This window comes from Scyliorhinus torazame, chromosome 14, assembly GCF_047496885.1.
Source record: "Scyliorhinus torazame isolate Kashiwa2021f chromosome 14, sScyTor2.1, whole genome shotgun sequence".
Lineage (NCBI taxonomy): Eukaryota > Metazoa > Chordata > Chondrichthyes > Carcharhiniformes > Scyliorhinidae > Scyliorhinus > Scyliorhinus torazame.
Window position 1 is genome coordinate 81,075,596 of NC_092720.1, and position 27,699 is coordinate 81,103,294.

At 47.2% G+C, this 27,699-nt stretch overlaps 1 protein-coding gene across 3 annotated transcripts in view; it reads left to right on the forward strand.

The window, feature by feature from the left end:
* Positions 1-27,699, forward strand: part of lekr1 (Leucine-, glutamate- and lysine-rich protein 1) — a 437,902-nt gene that overhangs the window by 225,169 nt on the left and 185,034 nt on the right. For all 3 annotated transcript variants that reach the window (XM_072474414.1, XM_072474413.1, XM_072474415.1), the window contains exons 4-5: positions 15,431-15,550; positions 16,854-17,029. In XM_072474414.1, the coding sequence (XP_072330515.1) occupies positions 15,431-15,550; positions 16,854-17,029 (296 nt within the window). The remainder of the gene's footprint in view (positions 1-15,430; positions 15,551-16,853; positions 17,030-27,699) is intronic.

A 27,699-nucleotide genomic window follows, 5' to 3' on the forward strand; every position in this document is an offset into this window, starting at 1 on the left:
GTTCTGGCCCAGTTTCTCTTTTTGGATGAAGGTCCATGCTTCTTCCGACGTTTCAAAATAATAGTGTCTATCGTGGTACGTGACCCATAATCGCGCCGGCTGCAGCATCCCGAACTTTACTTTCTTCTTATGCAGCACCTCCTTGGCTCGATTGAAACTCGCCCTCCTTCTCGCCACCTCCGTGCTCCAGTATCGTACTCGTATCACCGCATTCTCCCATCTGCTACTCCGTACCTTCTTGGCCCAGCTCGCAGGGACCCGGTGAACCCCTTCCGCCTCCAAGGGGCCCGAGGGGGCCTCAGCTCCCATTAGCGAATGTAGCATCGTGCTCACGTAAACCCCGCCGTCAGCTCCCTCCACTCCCTCGGGGAGACCCAGGATCCGGAGGTTCTTTCTCCTTGATCTATTTTACAGGACTTCAATTCTTTCGATGCACTTCTTATGTAGCGCCTCGTGCGTCTCCATTTTGACCGCTAGGCCCAGGATCTCAACCTCGTTTTCAGTTACCTTCTCCTTCACCACACGGAGCTCTATCGCCTGGGCCTTTTGTGTTTCTATGAGCCCATCGATTGCCAGCAACATCGGGGCCAGCACCTCCTTTTTTAACTCCTCCACATACCTTCTGAGGAATTCCTCCTGATCCGGTCCCCATGTCGCCCGGCCTCCCTCCGACGCCATCTTTACAGCGGACTTTCAACAGGCATTTGACTGCCTGAAAGCTGTGATCACCAATGCTCCTGTATTGGAGAATTGCAAGGGACTCTGTGGTCAGATTGAACTAAAGTATCTGATTCTAAAGAGAAATGCCGAGGAGTAGAGGAATGGATGGATCGTGCAGAGACTTTGTTCAAAGAGACTGTCAATCGAGAAGGATTTTGGTTGGAGGAAGAAGAGCAAAGAAAAATGGACTATATTATTATACCTGTTTGAGTGTGTTGGTTTCTTTAAATGAAAATGTATATTTACTGTGTACATTTCTTAATTGATGGGGCAAAGGTGAAAAATGAAACCATCTTGAAGTTGATGGTTTATTTTTTTTTCGTGGGGGGAGGTGTCATCCAAGAGTGCCTTTAAGAAATGGATGTGTAAGCAATGTACCTTTAAGAAAACAGTGATGTCAGAGAGTGGATGGAGCTCAGCTCAGTTCAGCCATTTTGCAGTTGGTGTTTTGCAGGTTTTTAGTTTCAGTTTTGAAAAGAACCTAGTTGGTTTTGCTGAGAGCAGCTAAAAAAAGAATCTGGCTGGTTTTGCGGAGAGCAGTTTAAAAGTGCCTGGCTGTTTTGCTGTGAGCTGATTAAAACGTAGAAAGCCAGGTTTGAGAAAGCAGTTTGGGTGTGTCTGTGGGTTTCCAGAGAGCTGCATGAAGAAAAGCACGGTGCTGGAGCTGAAATCAACCAAGCTAATATATCTCTGCCATTCTACAGAAACTATATATATCCTTTATCCTGATGTGATACTGTTTAAAGGTGTTAAGTCTCTTGGAAGTTTGAAGGAACATTTTAAGGAAGTATTTACTGTTGCAATATTTTCTGAGTTATCTTTGAAGTAAGGGGTGTTAAGAGATCCAATGTTTATTTAAGATGATAAGTTGAGTTCATGGAATAAACAGTGTTTTGTGTTTAAAAACCCACGTGTCCATAATTGTAATATCACACCTGGGGAAGAAGCCGCGTGCTCAGAAAAGCAACAAATCCATTAAAGGGTGAGGTTGGTTGAACTCAATGATACATTTTGGGGTTCTGAAAACGCCTCGCCCATAACAATAAGCACCGTCGTCAAAGCAGTCGATAGTGATCGGGGCAGAGACTTGTCCAGGGTCACCGAGGTTACTCGTGGCAGCAGTTGAATGTTCTCTTCTCGCGGTGTGTGGTCCTGGGAGTCCATCCAAGATGGCGGCGCCCATTGGTCGCACATGGCTGGAGGTGCACAAAATGGCGGCGCCCATCCATCGCACGTGGCATCTGGGGGACAAGATGGCGGCACCCGGAGGCCACATGTGGCCCTGGGGGAGAAAGATGGCGGCACCCGCTGGCCACACGGGGACCGTGGAGTGGATTGTGGTGGCGGTCTGCATTCGCCACCGGAGACCGCAGCGCCGCCCGGGCCTGGCATACCGCCACGAAGTGGCCCTTTTTACCGCATCCCTTGCAGGTGGATGCGTGGGCCGGACAGCGCTGCCGGGGGTGCTTGGCCTGCCCGCAAAAAATAGCAGCGGGGCCCCCCGGGGTTGCCAGGCCGTCTAGCAGCACAAGCTTGTGGGGGGGATGGGAGATGTCCCGGGGTCGGCTGCCCAGGGAGCTGCCGCGCGGTCGGGGACATAAGCGCGGGCGTTTCGGGAGGCCACATCCAGGGAGCCAGCAAGGGCCCGTACCTCCTTGAGGCCTAGGGTGTCTTTCTCCAGCAATCGCTGGCGGATTTGGGAGGACGGCATACCTGCAACGAAAGCGTCCCGGATCAAAAGTTCTGTGTGGTCGCTCGCCGAAACCTGCGGGCAGCTGCAGTTTCTTCCCAACACCAGGAGCGCACGGTAGAATTCTTCCAGCGATTCCCCAGGGATTTGTCGCCTCGTCGCGAGCAGATGTCGGGCGTAGATCTGGTTTACCGGGCGAATATAATGTCCTTTCAGCAGCTCCATTGCTGCATCGAAGTCGTCCGCGTCCTCGATGAGGGTGTAAATTTCTGGGCTCAGCCTCGAGTGCAGGACTTGCAGTTTCTGTTCTCCCGTGGGTGTGTTTTCAGCCGTTCCGAGATATCCGTTAAAACACGCCGGCCAGTGCTTGAAGGTTGCCGCTGAGTTTGCCGCGTGGGGGCTGAGTTGCAGACACTCCGGCTTGATTCGGAGCTCCATCCTTTTAAATCTAGTGTATTAAATTGATGCACAATCAATAACCTCAGAAACAAAATTGGAGACAGTTGAAGGCTTTAATACGCTAGATGTTTCCCCCAGCAGCGCATGTACAGAAGAAAGCTGCTGGGGCGGCACGGGCTCTTATACCTCGCCTTGCAAGGCGGAGCTAACATGCAAGCTTATCCAATGGGAACATTCTCCACCAATGGTATTCCGGCATTACTAGGTACCGTAATCCTCCTAACACAGACTACCACACACAGTCTTTTATCCGTGTGGCCTGTATTTTAGCCAGCAGTTTGCGTCCACATTCAGTAGAGAAATTGGCCTGTATGACCCAAATTGCTCCGGATCCTTTTCCCGTTTCAGGATCAATGAAATCGAGGCCTGCAACATTGTTGCTTCATTAAATGTCCTCACCAGCAGTGGACTCAATATCTCTGAAAACTTCTCATAGAATTCCATCGAGTAGCCGTCAGGCCCCGGGGCCTTGCCCGACTGCATGCCCTCCAGTCCCTTGATTATTTACTCAATCTCTTTTAAACAAATATATAAATTTAGAGTACCCAATTCATTTTTTCCAATTAAGGGGCAATTTAGCGTGGCCAATCCACCTACCCTGCACATCTTTGGGTTGTGGGGGCGAAACCCACACAAACACGAGGAGAGTGTGCAAACTCCACATGGACAGTGACCCAGAGCCGGGATCGAACCTGGGACCTCGGCTCCGTGAGCCTGCAGCGCTACCACTGCGCCACCGTGCTGCCCTTTTCCTCAATTGGGTCTCCCAGCCCTTCCACCAGATCCTCATCTACCCTCGAGAACCTCAACTGATCCAAAACTGAAGTCCTTAAAACACCTTGTTCACCCCCGCTGGGTCCAGGACAGTATTCCCTGGCCGCCTCCCTTTTCCTGAGCTGATGCGCCAACATTCTGCTTGCCTTTACCCCATACTCATAAATTGCCCCCCTCGCCATTCTCAACTGTTCCACCGCTTTCCCTGTGGTCAATAGCTCAAACTCCGCTTGTAACCTCCACCGCTCCCTCAGTAGCCCCGTGTCTGGGGCCACCAAGTATCTCCTGTCCACCTGGAGTATCTCCTCCATTAATCTATCCCTCTCAGCCCGTTCCGCCTTTTCTCTGTGGGCGCGTATCGTGATTAATTCCCCTCTGATAACTGCCTTCAGAGCTTCCCAAACCGTTGCTGCGGAGACCTCCCCCGTATCATTTATTTCCAGGTAGTTCTGGATGGACTTGTTAACCCACCCACAGATCGCTTCGTCTGCTAGCAACCCCACATCCAGTCTCCACAGTGGGCATTGCCCTCTCTCCACACTAACCCGTAGATCCACCCAATGCGGGGCATGATCCGACACTGCGCTTGCCGAGTACTCAGTATCCATCACCTCCGGTATTAGCGCCCTGCTCAGAACAAAAAAGTCGATGCAAGAGTATACCTTGTGGACATGTGAGAAAAAGGAAAACTCCTTCGCCCTTGGCCGTGCAAACCTCCATGGGTCTACTGCCCCCATTTGTTCCATAAACCCCTTCAAATTCTTTGGCAGTCCACTTCCGAATCAATGACTGTATTAAAATCTCCTCCCATGATCAGGTTATGTGACTCTAAGTCTGGGATCTTACCTAAAACCCGCCTCATAAATTCCACATCGTCCGAATTCGGAGGATATATGTTCACAAGTACCCACACCCCCTCCAGCGTCCCACTTACCATTATGTACCTACCCCTCTTGTCTGACACGATTCTCCCTGCCTCGAATGCCACTCGTTTGTTGATCAAGATCGCTACCCCCCTGGTCTTTGAGTCCAGCCCTGAGTGGAATACTTGGCTGACCCACCCCTTTCTCAATCTCACCTGGCCTGTAACCTTTAGTTGTGTCTCTTGTAGCATTGCCACATCCACCTTCAGCCCCCTCAAATGCGCATCACACGAGCCCTCTTGACCGGCCTATTCAGCCCTCTGACATTCCATGTAATTAGCCATCAGCCTCGTCGGGGGGCTCCCCCTCCCCCCCCCCCCCCCCCACCCCGCCGACTAGCCATCACCCTTTTGATTTTATTTTTAATAAATGTTTTTATTGGGTTTTTGAACAAAGTATATTTACCGTTATGTGCACAGAATAAGAAATATATATATACATATCTATATATATATATATACATACATAGAAGAGAAGGGCACACCCAAACATACCAAAAAAAAAAGTAATAGTAAAAAATAAAACAAGAAATTAAATAGAATAACTGGTGGGGTATTGTGCACCAGCTCAACAGCAGCAACTCTGTACAACAGGCAAAATTATTTACAACACATAAGGAGGCAACTGTTTGCGTGTGTGTGTGTGTGGGGGGGGGGGGGGGGCGAAGGGAAAGGGGGGTGGAGACTGGGGAGGTAAATATATATTTGGGTGCCGGAGTAACAATTACAGTGGGCAATACTCAAATGGGTTTGGTGTTGGTGTTGTCACTTGCTTCTCCAGGACGGATCTCGTTGCCGTTGTCGTCTTGCGCTCATCTCCGCTTCAGCCGTCACCCTTTTTAGGCCAGCCTCTAGCTCGCGCCCTCTGCCTCCTTAAGCCCCTCCTCGGGCAGTCACCGTTCCTGACCTCCCATTTGTCCCCTAGTAACAGTTCCTCCCCTGTCAGCAAAGCAGCTCTCCCCTCTCCCTCCCCCCCCCCAGCAACACTAGAAACCCAATCCCCCAAGTCAAGCTCCAGCTCACAAGCTGCTCACCCCCCACTGTGCTTCCTAGAGTTAGCTGACCTATGCTGACCTGATAGCGCCCGCCCCTGTCACCAAGTAGTCTGTCTCCCCATTGTTCTCTCCCCTCTCCCCCCCCACATGGACAAACATTTTAAAAGCATCACATTCCCCAGTAAACAAACATCAGAGAAAACAGTGACGAAACAGCCACTTTAGAAAAATAATCACCCAAAAAGCAGAACCAACCCCAAAGCCCACCTCCCCTCTAACCAGCTCCCTGCAAGACAAAGTTACCGTTACCGCGCGGGATAAGTGTGATCTCAGCAGTCAGGAACCCAGTGTGGCCAGCGCTGCCACACTCGGCTGGGCTCTGTGCTGCTGGCCAGGGGGACTTCTGCGAGGGCTGGGGTGGCTATTGACCTGTGGGGTAGCGGAAGGCGGGTCGAATCCGCGCATGGCCAGGGAGCTGGCCATTCTCCGGCCGTGTTCGGCGCAGGAGCCTGGAGTTTCACCCAACGCCGCTGCTAGCCCCTCACCAGTTCAGGAATCGGTGAGGGGTCGGTGCCACTTTGGCATTGTAAAACACACGCGAATACTCCGTTCGAGCCGGCACTTAGCTGCTGAAATGGAGAATCCAGCCCAGTACCTTTTGAGAAATTAAAGTGCGTTAAATTTCTACATTTTTTCAAAATAAATGATGAATTTATTTCCTTGAATTATTGTAAATGTTTCCAGATGTCAGATATCCTGCAATTTACAGCTATCAGTCCTTACCTCATTTTCAAATGACCAATTTCACTTGGAAAGTTTTTTCTATCCTTATTTTTTAGCCCAAATTCCTATTTTTGCAGGGTGTGTTTTTTTCTCAACAAGGTTGTGGTTACGAATTACCAACCAAACTGGAAGGTAAATAAGTGAAATTCTTAAAGCTATCCAGGTTGTTGTGACATTTTGCATACAGGCAATTTAGGGCAAATGTACCCTCTGTGTGTAATACCTACTATGCCTGTAAAACTATTTGAATTTAAGTCAAAAAACTAATGTGAAAGCAGGTGAACTTTATATAGAAACTCTGAATTAGCAATGAAATCATCTACCAGTAAAGGAAAATTATCATGTCCTCTCAAAACTAACTTAGTGACATAGAGTACTCTTACCAGAGGAATAACAAAGATGCATTTGTAGGAATTAAATAGGGAAGTGAGTAAATGGTGGAAAAAATAATTTGATTTGGAATTTAGCTTTTGCTTTAAACACATTACAAAAGTTCTTAATGTCTTTCTGGTCAGCTTTGGACTACAGTTCATCTGCCTTTTTGCTCCACCAGGTGTCACACATAATCCTCTGTTTAGTCTGGTTTTGATATGAATGATATTCTAAGCTTGTTTTTGGTTGATAGCTTGTCCTGTTTTCATGCTGAGTGCAGAACATGTTTCTCCATGTATAGCCTCTTTACATTATCATCATTGTTATTTTTAGAAAATTAGCTGCATTGTGGGATACATTTCTAAAGCAAACCCGATCACCTTCATTACCACCAGAATCTGCATTTACACTGATCAGATGTTTTTGAATGTCTGCAGAGTTCTTTCCTTGGGAAAACTGATTTGAGCTTAACAATGGGCTTTTGAGGAGGTTTAATGTAACTGTTCAGTTTTTAGTGAATGAGGTGATGTTCTATCCAACATCTGGTACCTCTTATTGCTTGGGGATCTTGATGTTGCTGATGCTCTATTTTCTGAGCAAGATGTAATGAAGGTCAAATGAAGGTTTGGACCCAGGATCCACCCTAGATATCTCATTCTAGTTTGATAACCAAAGGATGCTGTTGGTGATAATAAGGTTGTGTTTAGCACATTGTTTTCAGGAGCAGGAAGCTGTTGCTGTCAGAATTTCCAATTCCATGGGCGTGATCTAACAAAAAGAACAAGAGTCCGTTCTGGATGGGATTAGAGAGGTGCCGGGAATGGGCACGCTGGGTTTTTTCGGGTCTAAACGGGGAACGCCCCGCTGAGGTTGCGCTCAATCACATTTCCTACTCGGTGCAGAAGGAGATCGGGGCGCCATTTAAAAATGACATTCCAGCATGATCCCCAGGCCCCCCAATGCCCCAACCCACCTTCTGGGGTGTCTACAAGCTCCCCACACCTCATATGGGTAGGGCACCCCCTGTTCTCTGATGGCATAATGCTACCTGGGCACCTCGGCACAGGCATCCTGGAAGTCCTCCTGCAAGCCAGGATGTGCCACCATGGCACCTGGCAGTGCACAACTGGAACCTGAGTGGCATGGCAGAGTGCCCAAGCGGCGGTGCCAGGCTGGCAGTGCCAAGGTGCATGGGTGGAATCAATAGTGCCAGGATGACACCCTGCCCAGAGGCCAACTACCCAGGGAACTCTAATCACCTGGAAGAGCCTCCAAGCACTGTTCCGTCTGGTCCCCATTGTGGGGAGCAGTGCTAAATCCTGGCTGGAGTTTCCTCGGTGATGCCAGTAGATACCAGGAGCTGGTTCGATCTGACGTCGGCATAGTTAAGCTCACTTAACTTTGCAAGTCTGGGTCCTGCCCATTGTGGGCGGGATTGAGATTGCGAGGTCTTGCGAAAACTAGTTAGATCTCCCGAGGCTTAATGACCATTGGGGATCCTGGAACAGGTCTCTCTGGGGATCTACCCGCCGCGTCCCATCCCGATTGCAGCGTGAGGCGGCCAGTAAATTGTACCCCATGTTGGCCAACGATGCCCCCCTCAGGTTTGATGGTCAGCTCCAAGGTTAGCATGAAGGGTCCTGGGTGATGAGTTTGTCATTCTTAGGCATCAAAGAGACAATAATGACATAGATCTTTATAGACCCTGATTTTTATTTCATCTAGATTTGCTATGGTTGGTCTCTACGCACTGATGATGGCGTTATGACATTTCCAACAAGGAGAAGGCTCTTTTGGAAAGGCACCAGGCACAACGGGAAATTCCAGTGGGAATGTGCATGCTCAAATTCGAGCTGTTGGAAGGACAGCACAAACCTTAACACAACCCACCTACCCAACCCTTCAAGCATCACCTGTCCACCACCCCCCCCCCTCCACCACCCCCATCTTATCCACCTTTCCTTACCCTTTCTCCCCTTTGCTTTCTTCTTCCCCTCTCCCCACATCCACATCTGCTGCAGTTTACCCTCTGATGTTAGTTTCTCTGCTGTTTTGCCTTTCACACCTTTTATTCTCTCTGAGGACTATCATTAGCACTCTTTCCCTTTGGTTTCTGTGGCTATTAGCACCCCGTTTTCCTGGGTTTCTGTGGCTATCACTCATCTTTCATTCTCACCACAGTATAAATGTTTCCCATTTTCTCTGTCTTATAGCTTTGACAAAGGTTCATCTGGACTCGAAACGTTAGCTCTTTTCTCTCCATACAGATGCTGCCAGAACTGCTGAGATTTTCCAGCATTTTCTCTTTGGTTTCAGATTCCAGCATCTGCAGTAATTTGCTTTTAATCTGTCCCACATGTGGCAGAGTCTGCAGATTCAGCATTTGACTTAATTATCGACCATCTCAGAAACTTTTGAACCAGATTGGAAACAAGTCATCCTCAATCCTGAGTGATTGCCTAAGAAGAGGAAAGGAATGATGATATTTTAAAGTGAACAACAATTTTAATGTTATCAGGAGGTCATTGATTGTTTAATATGCTGGTATAGCAAGTGATTAGGAAGGCAAATGATATGTTAGCATTTATTGCAAGGGGAATGGAATATAAAAGTAAGGACATTTTACTGCAAATGTACAGGGCCTTGGTGGACCACATCTGGAGTAATGAGTAATTTGATCTCTTTATTTTAAAAAGGATATAATTCCATTACAAACAGTTCTGAGAGTGTTCACTTAGCTCATCCCTAGGATGAAGGGCTTACCTTGTAAAAAAAAGTAAGAAGTCTTACAACACCAGGTTAAAGTCCAACAGGTTTATTTAGACCTCACCTGATGAAGGAGCTGGCTCTGAAAGCTAATGATTCCAAATAAACCTGTTGGACTTTAAACTGGTGTTGTAAGACTTATTACTGTGCCCACCCCAGTCTAACGCCGGCATCTCCAAATCTTATGAAGAAAGGTTGAGCAAGTTGGGAGTTTAGAAGAATAAATGGTGATTTTATTGAAACATAAGATCCAGAGGGTCTTTGGTAGCGTGGGTGTCTCCTCTTGAGGGCGAGACCAGAATAAGACGGCTTCCTTTTAAGGAGACGAGGAGAAACCTTTTCTCTCAGAATGTTATTGGTATATTGAATTCCCTTCACCAGAATGTGGTGGTGGCTGGGTCATTGTATTTATTCAAGGCTGAATTAGATAGGGGCCAGAATTCTCCAGTCATCAGGATTCTCTGTTCCCATTGGCAGCACAACCCTGCCCACAGGTTTCCTGGCGGTGTGGGGCGGTTTCAATGGGAAATCCCATTGACAAGTGGCGGGAAGAGCGAATCCTGCCACCAGACAGCACAAACCTTCAAACAACCCACCTCAGCTGTTGCTGTCTAAGGGCAGCATGGTAGCACAGTTGCTTAAAAGCTCCAGAGTCCCAGTTTCGATTCCCGACTTGGGTCACTGTCTGTGCGGAGTCTGCACGTTCTCCCCATGTCTGCGTGGGTTTCCTCCGGGTGCTCCGGTTTCCTCCCACAGTCCAAAGATGTGCAGGTTAGGTGGATTGGCCATAAGATGGTCACTCAGGAGTCTGGTAACAGCGGGGAAGAAGCTGTTTTTGAAACTATTTGTATGTGTTCTCAGACTTTTTTACCTCCTGTCTGATGGAAGAGAGAATAGCCTGAGTGGGAGGAATGTTTGATTGAGCTGCCTGCTTTCCCAGGGCAGTGGGAGGTGTAGACAGTGTCAATGGATGGGAGGCAGGTTTTGCGTGATGGACTGAGCTGTGTTCATGACTGTGGTTTCTTACTCTCTTGGGCTGAGCAGTTGCCATACCAGGCTGTGATGCAGCCAGATAGGATGCTTTCTATAGTGCGTCTGTATAAATTGGTAAGAACATAAGAACATAAGAACTAGGAGCAGGAGTAGGCCATCTGGCCCCTCGAGCCTGCTCCGCCATTCAATGAGATCATGGCTGATCTTTTGTGGACTCAGCTCCACTTTCCGGCCCGAACACCATAACCCTTAATCCCTTTATTCTTCAAAAAAACTATCTATCTTTATCTTAAAAACATTTAATGAAGGAGCCTCTACTGCTTCACTGGGCAAGGAATTCCATAGATTCACAACCCTTTGGGTGAAGAAGTTCCTCCTAAACTCAGTCCTAAATCTACTTCCCCTTATTTTGAGGCTATGCCCCCTAGTTCTGCTTTCACCCGCCAGTGGAAACAACCTGCCCGCACCTATCCTATCGGTTCCCTTCATAATTTTATATGTTTCTATAAGATCCCCCCTCATCCTTCTAAATTCAAGAGTCAATGTGGACGAATTTCATAGTTTCCTGAGGTAGTATAGGCGCTATTGAGCTTTATTGGTGGTAGCGTCGACGTGGATAGACCAGGACAGATTGTTGGTGATGTGCACACCTAGGAATTTGAAGTTGTCAACCATCTCCACCTTGGCACCATTGATATAGACAGGGGTGTGTACGATACTTTGCTTCCTGAAGTCAATGACCAGCTCCTTAGTTTTATTAATGTTGGAGGAGAGATTGTTGTCGTTACACCATGCCACTAGGTGCTCCATCTCCCTTCTGTACTCTGACTCATCGGTGTTTGAGATCTAACCCACCATGGTCTTGTCATCAGCAAACTTGTAGATGGAGTTGGAGATAAATTTTACCACACAATCGTGTGTCTATATGGAGAATAATAGGGGGATACGTACGCAGCCTTGCGAGGCCCCGATATTGAGTACTATTGTGGAAGAGGTGCTGTTGTGAGCGGTTTAGGTATTCCGGATCCGAAGGGGCTATCTTACTAATCTAGATCAGGTTAAGCCACCAAAAGAGGGAAATCTGTTTCTCTGGTAAGACTCAGAATAGCTCTCAGGAGGGGAGGTTACTTTTCTGTGTCTCAAACAGTTAAGCAAGATTTCAGTTACTTTCTTGTGGAAGAAGTTCAGATACGTCACTCACGGTTCAATCTCCTACCTCTGTCGGTCGTGGATGCTTGTCATTTAAGACTTCCTAAATGAGTGTCTAGGGTCTAAAACCTATTGAGAGTAAGACTGTACAGTTTAATTTCTAATAATAGTATTTTTATTATAAAATACTCTCAATTGATACATACAGAATTGCAGAGTTAAAAATATAAATTGGTTAACAATCCTTTGTTATCTGTTAACAAACTAACTTCTCTGAGAGAAAGATACATCTAAACATGGAAAATCCTAAAGTATCAATTTCTAATACATTTATAAGAAGTTTAATAGAAACATACTTACAAAAACCACAATGGTCTTTGTTTGACGAAGCAGGCTGAAGAACAGAACTTTGACATATTCTGGCAGGAGAGAGAGTGAGTACCAGTACTGCAAAACTGCTGCTCCTTTTATACATAATTTCTCCTATTTAGTGAAGGCCTTTCCTTTTTATCTTATCTTTTGATGCTGGCTAATTTCCTATAGCTAAATATTCAGGTTTGTTGTTTTATCAACAATATGTGATTTGATGATCATAGAATTGACAGTGCAGAAGGAGGCCATTCGACCCATCGAGTCTGCACCGGCTCCCGGAAAGAGCACCCCACCCAAGGTCAACACCTCCCCCCTATCCCCATAACCCAGTAACCCCACCCAACACTAAGGGCAATTTTGGACACTAAGGGCAATTTATCATGGCCAATCCACCTAACCTGCACATCTTTGGACTGTGGGGGGAAACCGGAGGAAACCCACGCACACACGGGGAGGATGTGCAGACTCCGCACAGACAGTGACCCAAGCCGGAATCGAACCTAGGACCCTGGAGCTGTGAAGCAATTGTGCTATCCACAATGCTACTGTGCTGCCCATAATGCTGCCGTGCTGCAGATCTTAGCGTCTGCTTGAATGTCAGATGTCTAAGATATATGGTTGGACAGGGAGTTGTTTGAGACATATCTATACTTCTGTCTATTTTCAATGTCAAGTTTCTTAGATATATAAATGTTCAGATAGTCATTATTCCAAATGGTGTTATCTTAAATGTTAAAAGTTATATAGCTAAGAAAGAAATTTGTTAATTTATTTTCCTTGCTATCTCAGAGTATCCTTCCCAAGGTTTAGCTTTTGGTTATAATTGCAGGAAGGTAATTTAAAGAATTTATGCGATGTCAATTCAAGGATCTTCCTTATCCCGTATTTGTCTGGAATGGCTTAATGATCCTAGGGGTCAGCTAAAGTTTCTTGCAGCAAATGGTGACTTTTGAAAGACCTTTCGCTGAAGTGGGTTTATTTTACTTTGAATTAAAATACTTTTCTTTCATAAATTTAGAGTACCCGATTCATTTTTTCCAAATAAGGGGCAATTTAGCATGGCCAATCCACCTAGCCTGCACATCTTTGAGTTATGGGGGCGAAACCCACGCAAACACGGGGAGAATGTGCAAACTCCACACAGACAGTGACCCAGAGCTGGGATCGAACCTGGGACATTGGCACCATGAGATTGAAGGGCTAACCCACTGCGCCACCGTGCTGCCCTTTGAATTAAAATACTTGATGTATTAATTTCTGCTGCTTTTACATGTCTTTATTCTAAACCGTATTCTGCGGATGGTGTGATCTCCATCACACTGTTGTTTATCCTTACTGATTGTGGTCAATGGGTCAGGAAGTCGAGGATCCAGTTGCAGAGGGAGGAGCCAAGTCCTAGGTTTTGGAGTTTTGATATGAGCTTGGCTGGGATTATGGTGTTGACGTATAAAGTGAGATTGAACAGTTTGGGATATACTCGCTGGAGTTTAGAAAGATGAGAGGGGATCTCATCGAAGTATATAAAATACTAAAAGGGATTGGTAAAGTAAATTCCTATGTTCCCCCTTTTGGGGCAATCTAGATTGAGAGGTCACAGATATAGATTGAGAGGGGGTAGATTTAGAACTGAGATGAGGAACTACTCACAGAAGGTGGCAAATTTGTGGAACTCTTTGCTGCATAGTGCGGTGGAGTCTGAGTCATTAAATAGTTTCAAGAAGGATATGGGAACCAGGTAGGGAGGTGGATTTGAGACCAGGAACAGATCAGACATGAACAGATTGAATGGCGGATCAGGCTCGAGGGGCTTAATTGCCTCCCTCTGCTCCAAATTCCTATGTTGATGTTTTGCAGTACCTGATGCAACCGTACTGAAAATCTAAGCTGTCCACAAAGGCTTGTTACCACGCCTTCTTAGCCAGAGAAGTTAGCATATCTGCTCAGTCTACCTATTTTGGCGCATACTTATGCAATGAAATGGGTTTGTCCTTAACACACAGGATACAAATCTGCACGGTGGCACAGTGGTTGGACTGCTGCTTCACAGCTCCAGGGTCTTGGGTTCAATTCCGGCCTCGGGTGACTGTCTATGTGGAGTTTGCACTTTCTTCCCGTGTCTGCGTGGATTTCCTCCAGGTGCTCAGGTTTCCTCCCACAGTCTAAAGATGTGCCGGTTAGGTGGATTGGCCATGCTAAATTGCCCCTTTGTGTCCAAAAGGTTGGGTTACAGGGATAGGGTGGAGGTGTGGGCTTAAGTAGGGTGCTCTTTCCAAGAGCTGGTGCAGATTCGATGGGCCGAATGACCTCCTTCTGCAGTATAAATTCTATGAACTACCCCCACCTAGTTTTGCCTGTGATCCAATGCAATTTCCCTAGTGTGGCTACCAAAATGCACATGACACATTGAGGAGCCATAGATGGAAATTGTGTAAGCAGAGACGACCAAAGATTCGGGATGATCCAAGGAATTTGGTATAACCCTAGCCAGGGATACTACCATTTCTGCTTTTTTGAAAAATAAATTTAGAGTACCCAGTTCATTTTTTCCAATTAAGGGGCAATTTGGCATGACCAATCTACCTAACATCTTTGGGTTGCGGGAGCGAAACCCACACAAACACGGGGAGAATGTGCAAACTCCACACGGATAGTGACCCAGAGCCAGGATCAAACCTGGGACCTCGGTGCCGTGAGGCAGCAGTGCTAACCACTGCACCACCATGCTGCCCCAACATTTATGTTTAATGCAACCCTAAAGTGCATTAAAGTCATCAGAAACTGAGCAGGTAACAACAGCAGGTGAGGATTGGTTATCGGCTAGAAAAAGATACCTTAAAACCTGCCACGACTGTGTAGCAGTGTTACTTCAACAGAGTCAAGCAGAGCACTAACAGCAACAAAATCCAGGCATCTGGCAAGTCAAATTTTAGTAGAGCTCCAGCATATGAAAAACTCTCACTTAAGACAAAGAACGAGTAGTGTTGGGGGATGGTAACGAACTCTGCATAGGTAGCTTTAAACTTAGAACTCAAGCTTGTAGTTTAAACTAAAATGTATCCACTGTCAGAGCCAGCCTATCTTTAGTGATCAGGAAAGGAGATTGGAGAAAGGAAATGAATGACCAAGAAATAGGTGCAGAGGAAAAGAGCTCAGAAAATTATTGCTAGTCCTGGAGCTTGCTTGTGCATTACTTTATAAGCAATTACAAAGGTTTGAAGCAGGTAAATATATATTTAAAGGTAATACATACTGGTATTAAAAAAGCGCCAATGTATTTTGCATTGGTAAAGTTGCTTAAAATGGTTGCATTAATATTAGCAGTGTAGTTACATACTTGTTAAGTTTGTTGAAAAAAATAGGTATTTTTTTGGTCAAAGTATACTCTTGTTCCCTGCTTTGCATGATAATGTGATTATATTTCTCGCTTATTTTCAGTTTAAATTTCTTGAGTCTACAACTTGCAACTAAGCAGGAAGAACTGGAGAGCATGTTTTTGAAAGTGGAAGGCATTGAGGGTCAGCTAGTAGTAGCTCAGAATCAATCACATTTTTTCAGGTAAGGAAACCAATAAAATCACACTATTAACTGAAAAATTGAAAAGGAAAAGGCATTGGAACACATGTCATTGTGCTACTTAGAAAGACATGGAACGTGGAATTAAAATTTTTGTATTTAATAAAGAATCAGGATAGCATGATAGAAATAAGGCAGCAGATGTTTGCCAACTGTTTGGAACGTTTTGAATGTTCCAAACAGGATTGCAGATTCTTTTGTTTTCCATTGGATAAAGGGGATCAAACAAAGCAGGTGACACATTGCATGTGTCATGATATTCAGATAAACATCATGGTGCAAACACCCATACACACTGATGGACAGATCAACGGACCAATCAATACACACGCAATATCACAGCCAATCACAAGCAAGAGCAGACACACTATAAAACGGGGAACATGACACTTGCGATTCATTCCAGCAGGAGACAGCTCAGGGCACAGAGCTCACAGCAAGCCACTCAGATATTCACCATGTGCTGAGTGCCTCTCCAAGATAGTGTTAGGGCTGGGTCCACAGGTTAGAGGGTAATGAACGAACCACAGTAACCAGTTTACAAATGTTAATACTGTTAGTAATAAAACTGAGTTGTACCTTCCGCAACCGTGTTGGTTCGTCTGTGTAGCAGAGCACCCAACACGACAGCATGCTTAAAGTATCAGTACAAAATATTATCATCATAGATTATCATAGAATTTACAGTGCAGAAGCAGGCCATTCGGCCCATCGAGTCTGCACCGGCTCTTGGAAAGAGCACCCCACCCAAGGTCAACACGTCCGCCCTATCCCCATAACCCAGTAACCCCACCCAACACTAAGGGCAATTTTGGACACTATGGGCAATTTATCATGGCCAATCCACCTAACCTGCACATCTTTGGAGTGTGGGAAGAAATCGGAGCACCCGGAGGAAGCCCACGCATACACGGGGAGGATGTGCAGACTCCGCACAGACAGTGACCCAAGCCGGAATCGAACCTGGGACCCTGGAGCTGTGAAGCAATTGTGCTATCCACAATGCTACCGTGCTGCCCAACAGTAGTTTCCTTAGCCCAGTCAAAGTAATCATCGAAGTTCAAGGATGGTCTTTCATTACTCTAATGCAGACAACATATTTATTTTGTGTAATCTCCAATTTAGGTTTTGTTGAGGTGAGAGTGCTAAATTCTTTCAGATTGATTTGTTTGACTGCATTAAGGTTATATAAAAGGGACTGAATAAGCACTACATTAAAATCTGATCAAAGTAATTTAACAGAGGGAATTCTATCTTTGAACTGAATCAATATCATATTTCACAGGGAAAGAACAAAGCAGCAAGAACACATCCTGGTGCAGGCAACCACTTTCCTTCAGGGAATGAGGATTGAACTGGTCGTGCTTAGGGAAGAAGTGAGGGATAATTTGATGATATGGGGCCCTTTCAACAAAACACTGACACATTGCCTGGAAGCCACCAGCAGTTCTGTACAGATGGGTGAGTGTCATTCTATTCCTGGTGCTGAAACAGAAAAATGGTTCATGGATTGCAGTTAAATACCAATAAATGGTGGGATTTTATGAACACTGTGTTTTATTAGTCTGATTAGGTTTGGAATGTTTTGACATAAATTGGCCTTTTTACACTACAGCCCTTGGCATTCTTTTTACACATCAAAATATTAGTTACTTTATTCCAGCCAGAAAGTTTGATTTTTAAAAATTATTATTAATTTTGCAGATATACTTACTACAATGTGAGATGTAAACCCAAGAGTTAATTCAAACTGAAGTTTGCATTTCCTTTAGCAAATTTTATATCTAAATTGATTCAAAGTGAAATCACTGGTTTGAGGAACATTTTCTTTTCTCGTTCTCTGTAAATTGCTGATTATTGCATTCATATTTTCCATTTAAATTGGAATTGATCATACATTAGGATTTTTTAGAGAATAGACGCCATAAGGATGTCCCCACCATTGTGTTTGCATCTAAAAACATGGCAATAGAAGGTATAAAATTGTGAACAGAATTGATTTGCTGCTTGTTGTCCACCCATACCAGTTTTCAGATGGAATTTCAATCCTGGTGACTAAAGCTCTAGTGGGAAACCAACCAGAGTCTGATTAATGAATGCAAATTGGATATTAATTCCTGCAGTGCCATTTTGAAAGCTATGTTACCACTGAAGATATAGAACATACATAGAACATACAGTGCAGAAGGAGGCCATTCGGCCCATTGAGTCTGCACCGACCCACTTGAGCCCTCACTTCCACCCTATCCCCGTAACCCAATAGCCCCTCCTAACCTTTTTGGACACTTAAGGGCAATTTAGCATGGCCAATCCACCTAACCTGCACGTCTTTGGACTCTGGGAGGAAACCGGAGCACCCGGAGGAAACTCACGCAGACACGGGGAGACCGTACAGACTCCACACAGACAGTGACCCAGCGAGGAATCGAACCTGGGACCCTAGCGCTGTGAAGCCACAGTGCTATCCACTTGTGCTACCGTGCTCTTCGCTTAGAAAGTGGTCAAAATTATAAGGTGATGATTTTAAATGTAATTTAAGGAGCTGCAGTTAGGGAAAGTTCAGGCAGATTTGCCACTTTTTACTGCAGTTGTTTGTAACTTTTAAACGTTAAAACATATTTAGTCTCTTTCCAACTCCAAGTGGTGTAATTAATTTCCCTGCTCCTGCTTCTGCTCCCTTTATTTGTGTTCCCACACAGTCTCTTTAAAGTTCTTCAAAATTGGACACCCTGCTGAAATTCCTGCCCCAGATAGACAAATACCTATAAGGAGGGCATTTTGTGTAGACAGCTTAAAATTGGGTCCAGCCAATTATATAAACTATAAATTGGATTGTATGTCTGTAATTGTATTGTGCATCTGTAAAAGGGAAATGCCAAAAAATAAGGATGGAACAAACACAAGCCAGAAGAAGTAAAGGCTGTTACCTTCTTGGATCATGTTTTTCATCCTTTCTTTAAAACCAGTCAAAAAACCCATTTTGAGAATTGTGGTTATAATAATAATAATCATCATCTTTATTGTCAGAAGTAATCTTACACTGCAGTGAAGTTACTATGAAAATTCCCTAGTCGCCACATTCCAGCACCTGTTTGGGTACGCCGAGGGAGAATTCAGAATGTCCAAATTACCTAAAGCACGTCATTCGGGACTTGTGGGAGGAAACCAAAGCACCCAGAGGAAACCCACGCAGACACAGGAAGAACGTGCAGACTCGGCACAGACAGTGACCCAAGCCGGGGATCAAACCGGGGACCTTGGTGCTGTGAAGCACCAGTGCTAATCACTGTGCTAGTTGCAACCCTAGCTATTTTCAATTGCCAAATAGAAGATTGGGAACAGCAGAAAAACAGTGCAATAGGTCAGCCATTGCTGAAACCAGCAACAATGCAACCAAAAGCAACTGCAACAAAATAAATTAAGAAATACTGCAAGATTTTGAGGGGATATTGGCGCAAAGCAGTTTTAGATGGACAGTGAATGATCCCAGCCCATCCAAGCACCGAAAAATGTAATGATGTTTACTTTACATTAATTATGGTTAAGTTTTAAAAGCTTAGTACAGGATCACATGAAAAGTTCTAGTTGTAAGATGGGAACTTTAGCTGAGATGTGGTTTACAGCGTGCTTGCCAAGTACCTTTTATTAATTGAGGGAATATGAGAATTGCTGGCAAGGTCAGAATTTATTGCCCATCTGTAATTGCCCGTGAGAAGGTGATATGGTGAGCTCATTTCTTGAACCACTGCAGTTCCATCTGGTACAGGTACATCCACAGGTCAGTTAGGGAGCGAGTTCCAGGATTTTGATCCTTGATAAATAATATACTCTTCAGTGCCTGGTGCATGATGACACAAGGGGCCCTTAATGTAAGCTGTGGACGTATTATAAGCAAACAGATAATGCTGGAAATAATCAACAGCTCTAGTGAGTTCTGAAGAAATATCTTTGGCCTAAAACATTGGCCAGAATTTTCTGGCCATTCTCATTGGCGGGATCTTCTGGTCCTGTCGATGGCAATTTCCCACTGCGGGGTTCCCGAGGGCAGGGATGCATGTAACAGTAAACCCCGTTGACAGCAATGGGATCACTGTCGGCCAATGGCAGGCTATCTCTGCCGCCATGAAACACGCTGTGGGAGGTGGAGAAAATCCCACCAATTAATTTTGTTTCCACTCTACAGATGCTGCCTGAGTATTTCCAGCAATTTATTTCAGATTTCCAGCATCCACATAATTTTCGGTTGAGCTGATTATTCAGTTTGTTAAGTGGATTCACTGGATGTGGGCGTCCCTCGGTAGGCTAGCATTTATTGCCCAAGCCTAATTGCCCTTGAAGTGGTGGTGAGCTGTCTTTTCACACCACTTCAATCCATGTGGTGTAGGCATACCTATTGTGCTGTTAGGAAGGGAATTCCAAGATTTTGACCCATTGATCGTGAAGGAATGCCAACACAGTTCCAAGCAAGGCCGGTGACTTGGAGGAGAACTTACATATAGTGAGTTCCCATGCATCTGCCACTCTTGTCCTTCTAAGTAGTGGAGATGTGGGTTTGGAACGTGCTGTTGAAGGAACCTTGGTGAATTGCTGCAGTGCAACTTGGGTGGCACGGTAGCGCACTGGTTAGCACTGTTGCTTCACAGCTCCAGGGTCCCAGGTGTGAATCCCGGCTTCTGTCACTGTCTGTGCGGAGTCTGCATGTTCTCTGCGTGTCTGTGTGGGTTTCCTCCACAGTCCAAAAATGTGCAGGTTAGGTGGATTGGCCATGCTACATTGCCCTTAGTGTCCAAAAGATTAGGTGGGGATGGGGATGGGGTGGATGTGTGGGCTTAAGTGGGGTGCTCTTTCTAACGGCCGGTGCAGACTCGATTGGCTGAATGGCTTCCTTCTGCACTGTAAATTCTATGATTCCAACTTGTAAATGGTACACATTGCTGTCACTGCGCGTCAGTGGTGGAGGGAGTGAATGTTGAAGGTGGCTGATGGAATGTCAATCAAGTGTGCTGCTTTGTTCTGGATGGTGTCGAGTTTTTTGAGCCTTGTCAGAGCTGCATTCATCCAGGCAAGTGGATGACTCCTGACTTGGGCCATGGAAATGATGGACAGGCCCTGGGGAGTTAGGTGAGTTACCCTCACAGAATTCCCAGCCTCTGACCTCCTCTTGGAGCTACAGCATTTATACAACTGGTCCAGTCCAGTTTCTGGTCAATGGTATGCCCCCAAGATGTTGATAGTGGAGGATTTAGCGATGGTAATGTCATTGAATGTCACAGGGAGATGATTGGATTCTCACTTTTTTGAGATGGTCATTGCTTGACACTGAAGTGGCAAGTAACATTCATGCCAAGCCGAATGTTGTTCGAGTCTTGCTGTATATGGACACAAACTGTTTCAGTACCTGAGGAGTTAAACATGGTACAGTCATCAGCAAACATCCCCTCTTCTGATTTTGGTGGAAGGAAGGTCATTGATGAAGCAGCCGAAGATGGTTTGGCTAGGACCTGAGGAACTCCTAGAGTGATGTGCTGGGACTGAGATGACTGACCTCCAATAACAACAACCATCAACCTCTTGTGCAATACATGTCTCCAATCAGTTGAGACTCTTCCCACTGATTTCTCTTGACTCCAGTTTTGGCAATTAAGGCATTAAAAAAATTTACTTCATAAATTAATAACTCAGAAGGGAACTGTATATTTTGAGCTGCAAGAAGTTAGCTTCATCCTTCACCTAAATCCATGCCATGGAAGCTTTCACCATTCCAAGGCAACAGCGATTCTCCTAAGGGGACGAGGTAAGTGCAGTTAAAGTCAATGAATTATTAAAGAAACGCTATTTAGAGGTTGAAATTTCACTTGTTGGTGCATCAATATTGGTGGCATGTTTGTGGCAGCACAGTTGCACTTCCAGCACGCTATAGGCAATCTGCCAGGTTTTCTGCTGTTCCTTTATTTCTGTGGTCTAGTGCACTGCCAGCAAAATTGCATCACGTGCTGGTAGTGCAGAAGGTGGAGGAAGGTGCAGGATTTCCTGGGAAGGAGCAAATGAGTACAGACACAGTTCCCTTCAGCAACATTTGCATTTCCTCCTGGCAGCAAGCTTTGAAATTAGTTATTTTCAGTGATACATATACTGAGATGAGGCAGGATTGATTGTGCTCATGCCCAGAGGGCAGGGAGGAACAGCCAATGTCATGCAAAGTGTCTTCAAAGGTATAGTGCCATGGGTACATTAAAGTTGAACCAAACAAGAGAGTGTGAAAATGGACCCAATCAGAAGAATCAGACAGTAATGCAAAGAAACAATGAACTGCTCAACATTGAAGGCTATTTTCTCCAAAAGGCGAGGTTAGACAATTATAAAATTGTCTGGTGGTTATGCTTTGTGTTTTGCTTTGCTTTAAGGGTGCAAAACGCTGGCCTGGCAGCAATGGCACCATGTCTTAGAATTGCCATGCTAAAAAGCACATTTATCATAGGATTTACAGTGCAGAAGGAGGCCAGTTGGCCCATCGAGTCTGCACCGGCCCTTGTAAAGAGCACCCCACCTAAGCCCATGCCTCCACCCTATCCCCGCAACCCACCAACTCCACCTAACCTTTTTGGATACTAAGGGGCAATTTAGCGTGGCCAATCCACATAACTTACACATCCTTGGACTGTGGGAGGAAACCGGAGCATGTGGAGGAAACCCACGCAGACTCTGGGAGGAAGTGCAAACTCCACACAGACAGTCACTCGAGTGAACCCGGGTCCCTGGAGCTGTGAGGCAGCTAACCACTGTGCCACATGTCTTAAATTAATGCTTTAATGAAACTTCTGCCAAAGACCAGCTTACCCCTCTACTGATGCCCATCAGCAAACTCAGAGTAAGCACAAAATTGACACAGTTCAAGCCTCCGTTTTTAACTCCATCTTTAACTAGTTTTACTTTCCATGTTTATTTTTTGCAACCAGGCTTTCAGCATGACAATACCATCAGAAAATAAACAGTGTGCAAGAATCATCACAGGGCAGCAATGTTGTCAACTGGAGTTCTAATGTCAAAACTGGGGGAGCAAGACAAAAGTAGTTTTAACATCAAGTAAATCTTGAAATGGACCAAACCTTTATGCTCCTCTTCTCCCTCTGGGATCCTCCTTCTCTGACCCAGACACGATTTTACAGTGGGGTGGCCAAGGCCTCGGGTGGGAAACCCACTTATGCCCTTATTAAGGTCCTTAAGTGGCCACTTAATGGTCACTTGAGGGCCTTTTGCCGCTGAACCTCAATTATAAGGCTGGCGGGTACCCAATGGCTGAGGGGGCAAACAAAGAATGTTCTCACCCTCAGGGGGCGGGGAGGGGTGGGGCAGGGGGATTGAGGGAGCTTCCAGCAGAATGCCCCTTCAGACTGGGGGTATCCTCCCCTCACAGACCAGACAATGGAGTTGAGGCTCTTGATCATGGCAAAAATATAGGCCAGAGATGCACCTCAAATGTATTTTGACGGCAATAGAGGATATATTTCTGTCGATCAGTGATGAACGCATTGGACACCAGTCAATCTAGAGAATTCATAGATGCGGTTCCCAGTGACACGTGTGTCAACACCCCCCCCCCCCCCCCCCTCCACACTCCAACACCGCCCCCCACACAACCCTCACTCCCACCTCCCATACAACCCTCACTCCCACACAACCCTCACCCCCACACCATCCTCACCCCCCCACACCACTGCCATGCCAACACCACTCTCCCCTCCACACCACCCCCATGCTCACCCCCCGGCCCGTGGTCTAACCACGCGTTTTGTCTTGTGTCTTGCAGCTTGCAGGACCTGCTGGAGATGGGGCCGGTCCATCTATCGCTCCCCGCCCCCAGCCAGTTCCACAGCTGGAGCCCCACTATGAGCCGAGCAGTGACGGGAGCAGCTCGGACACCAGCCCTCCGCCCAGGCCTCAGAACACTCCGGAGTTCTGCTCGGAGGATGACTGATGCACGATCAATCACTACTGAAGCGAGATTGTAGTCCAATTGAAGGCTTTAATGAACAAGTAGTTACCCCAGCAGCTCCGGTACAGAATGACTGCTGTGGGTGAAACACAGACTCTTATGCTCTGCCTGCTGGGCGGAACCAGCAGGCAGGTTCCACCACTCATACTACAGTATAAGGTACATCCCACCTAGGTACCACGATACCCCTAATATAGCCTACCACAATGAAACTGACTATTCGTCACAGCTGTCTGCAACACCCTCCACCATCCCAGAGACACTCATCTCGGTTGGTCATGTCAGTGAAGAGGCTCCTGGGATACACTCTGGTGTGGACCACACAGTTGACCCAGTGGAGGTAGGAACTCCCAAGGGGCAGACAGTCGGAGGACAGGCCGACCCGAGGAACTAGACAGGTTTCGGGCTTCTGGAACAGACAGTCCCATCGATTGTGGAGATGCAGTCGCAGATCCAGGGACTACCTGAGGGGTTGTTGGTGAGCATCCAGCACCTGCAGGTGCAATTGGTGGATTCAAACCGCATGCAGCAGAAGGAGATGGTGCCGACAATATATGCAACCCAGGCCAACACTGCACGGATGGCGGCATTGGGGGCAATATGGATCAGCATGTTCAAAGCCTGGGGCATTCTGTGCAGGTGCTGTCTGAGGCCCAGGACAGGGTTGCCGCCCCACAGGTGACTATGTCCCAGAGCCACAGGAAATTGCAGCGGCGCTCCTGAGCGTGGCCCAGTCACAGCAGGCCATGGCTGGGAACGTTGGCGGCATTGTCCTAGTGCTGGCCAACGTGGCGCAGACACAGAGGAAGGTAGCCCAGTCCCAGAGGGAGATGGCGCAGTCACTGGCTGATGTGGCAAAAAACCCAGAAGGTGGTAGCACAGTCGTAGTGTGATGTGGCACAGTCCCAGACTGAGATGGTCCACTCCCTGTGCCCCATGGCCGTGGGCATGCAGAACCTGGTCAAGGCCAGAGCGGGCCTCCTGGACTGGCAGCACTAGGTGTCGCGGGAACCTCAGGGGGATAGCTCTGTTCACCCTCCAATTGCATGGAATAGCCCAGGAGCCAGCGGGCACCCCGAGGGAGGATTAAGTGATGGGGCTGTGCTGGTGATTCCCGCAGGGGAAGTGCCGGAACAGTACAGCAACTCGGACTCTCCCCTTCTCTCCCTGGTGCATCTGGTGGGCAGTACAAGGTGGCACCAAGCCACCTGGGACCCCCGAGCAGCAGCCAGGCCCATCCACGACCGGTCGTTCCAGAAGACTCCGGCCAACACGGATCCTTGATGCAGGGTGGGAATGACAGCAGGCCTTCTCCACTCCTGCTGTACCGCCTGGGATCCACCTAGACGTAGTGTTAGGGCCCATAAGGCCAGAAAAGTAGACACCAGTTAAGTTGGCACAGAGCAGGACACAGTTTAGTTATAGGGGGTAGGGCACAAACCTGTATATATTTGTTGACAATAAACACCTGTTACCACTGTTACAGCCTGCCTCGGTGCTCTGTCTGATGGGTGTGAGGGGTGGGCTGGTCTGGATTGGCCGGGGTGGAAGGGAAATGGTCAGACATTAGGGGGGGGAATGGGCAGACCCTGTGGGTGGCCCGTGCTCCCCACTTTCCCCTCAGCCCCCCCTCCCCCTCCCACAGACCCCGGACCACCCCCACCACCGCCACTCCAGGGATCCGATGGGACCATGTGATGGAATGGCCAGCTCGCATGCAGGGATCACCCAGGTGGACGGTGGAAAGTGCTACCGTGGACAGCAGTCGTTCATTGTCGTATGATGCGGAGCACCAGAGCTCATCACAGAGCGGGTTGTCATCATCTTCCATACCATGGACCAAACCTGGCGTTACTGCCAAACCAGGGCCCCCACCCCATAGTGCGGCAGGTATGCATCACGGAGGGGTTTGCAGGCAGAGGGTGGCCAGTGGGGCATGAGGCTGTGTGGAGTTGGGATGCGGTTACCATGCCCCTGGCTAGTACCCCCCCCCCCTCTACCCCCCCTCCTAGTTGGTGAACATGGAGGCAATCAGAGCGGCCCATGTGCATAGGCCCTGGTGCACATGTCGTGCGGCCTTCCATACCTGCCTGGGTTCCATATTCTGCCCACTCTCGCCCTCCTCGACATCCTCCTTGACAAAGAAGGCCTGGCGTTCCTCCTCCTCCAGCACATCGCCCCTTTGCTGTGCGATGTTGTGGAGGATTCAGCAGCCTGCCATGATGCGGGCGATCCTCTCAGCACCATACTGGGGGGACGTCTCGATCATGGCAGGAATCATCGTGTATGCCAGGATAAAGGCATCATGTACACGGCCCGGGTATCGGCAGAGGTGAATGATGCACATCTGATGATCACATATCAGCTGCACGTTCATCAAGTGGAACCCCTTTTGTTTGGCGTAGAGCGGCCTGTCATCTGCAGGGGATTGTAGGGGACATGAATCCCTTCGATCACCCCCTGGACCTGGGGCATCCCGTTCAGGGCGACCGTCACCTTGACGGCTACTGGGAGCGGGTGTCCTCCCCCATACCCCTGTGGTGCCAGTTGTGCCATGACCTGGCAGATATGTCACACTGTCTCTGCTCAGCCGGAGTCTTTGACAGTATGCCCGGTCTGGCAGGTCGTATAATGACGGGCGGTGCCGGAACACACGAGGCCTCATGCGGCGCCTCCTTGGCATCTCCTCCTCCTCGGCCTGTTTGGGGGCTGTCCTTCCATCCTGGGTGGCTTGCCACTCTGCTGCACTCTCTGCTGCTACACACACCGCTGTTGCCCGCATGCTCTGCTGCTGCCCGCATGCTCTGCTGCTGCAGCTTCCTCCTCCTCCTCGAGCAGCACCCGCTAGTACAGTTGAAGGGCATCCCCCAGGGTAGTGGCAACCAGCAGGTAGGCCACCATTGCTGGTTGTATTCCAGTATCCAGTGTCTGCAGGGGGTGAACGGTCGATATGTTAGCATGGTGCATACCCCCGTGCCCAACCAGGTCCACCTGGCTACATGGTGGCCTCGGTTGATACTGTGGGATCCGTCCCTGCATGTGTCCCGTCCCCCGTCCCCCCCCAACCCTGACCATGGGGGCCTCTGGCCCTGGCGCCTGTCCCTGATGCCAGGGGTACCATTGGCTGGCACTGCCCTCGCCAGGGGCTGCTGTGGGTGTTGCCTTGGGTGGGCTGCTGGTTGGCGGCGGCTGGGTGGAGGGGGGTTTGGGGCATTCATTAGCACTGTCTTGCAGTAAATGGTGAATGTTTAGTTAAATAATTCCACCCATTGATAATTTATGACTCAACTGGTTCTGTAACTCTGGTTACATTTATGCCGATTAAATACCTTGGTATCCAACTTAAAGTTGTGATTTGTAACCTATAAAAAGTTCTTAGTGCATGAATTGTGGTCTGGCTTTGTCATTAATGATTTGGCAAGAAATAATTAATTTTCTTATACAGCAGCTTGAAGGTAACCTAACCTTGAAGGTTAATAAAGTGTTCCTTTTGATCCAAACTGGTTTTTGTAAGATAGTTCAGCTGCGTGGCCATCATTCATCCCTAGATTTATGTTGAGAGGTAAAAAACGGAGAGGCGGTGCCATAGTGGTATTGTCCCTGGATTAGTAATTCGGAGACCCAGGGTAATGCCCTGGGGTCCTAAGTTCAAATCTCGCCATGGCAGATGGTGGAAATTGAATCCAATACATGTCTGGAAATGAAAAATCTAATGATGACCATGAAACCATTGTTGATTGTCGTAAAAACCCAGCTAGCTCACTAATGTCCTTCCGGGAAGGAAATCTGCCGTCCTTACCCGGTCTGGCCTATATGTGACTGCAGACCCACACAGCGATGCGATTGACTTTTAACTGCCCCCCACATTGAAATGGCCCAGCAAGCAATCAGTTCAAGGGCAATTAGTGACAGGCAACAAATCCTGGCCCAGCCAGTGATGCCCACATCCCAAGAACGAATAAAAAAAAAGTTCCTTTGTAAGGAGTTTAAGGATTCATCTTGTTCCTTCGCATACGTTTTTCAGGATAACATAACCCAATTGTTTTGCACAAATCTGAATTAAAAGAAGAACTGAGGTAGCTGCATTGGTTGATAAATTGTAGTAAATGCCAAAATAATGAATAACGAATATTGATTG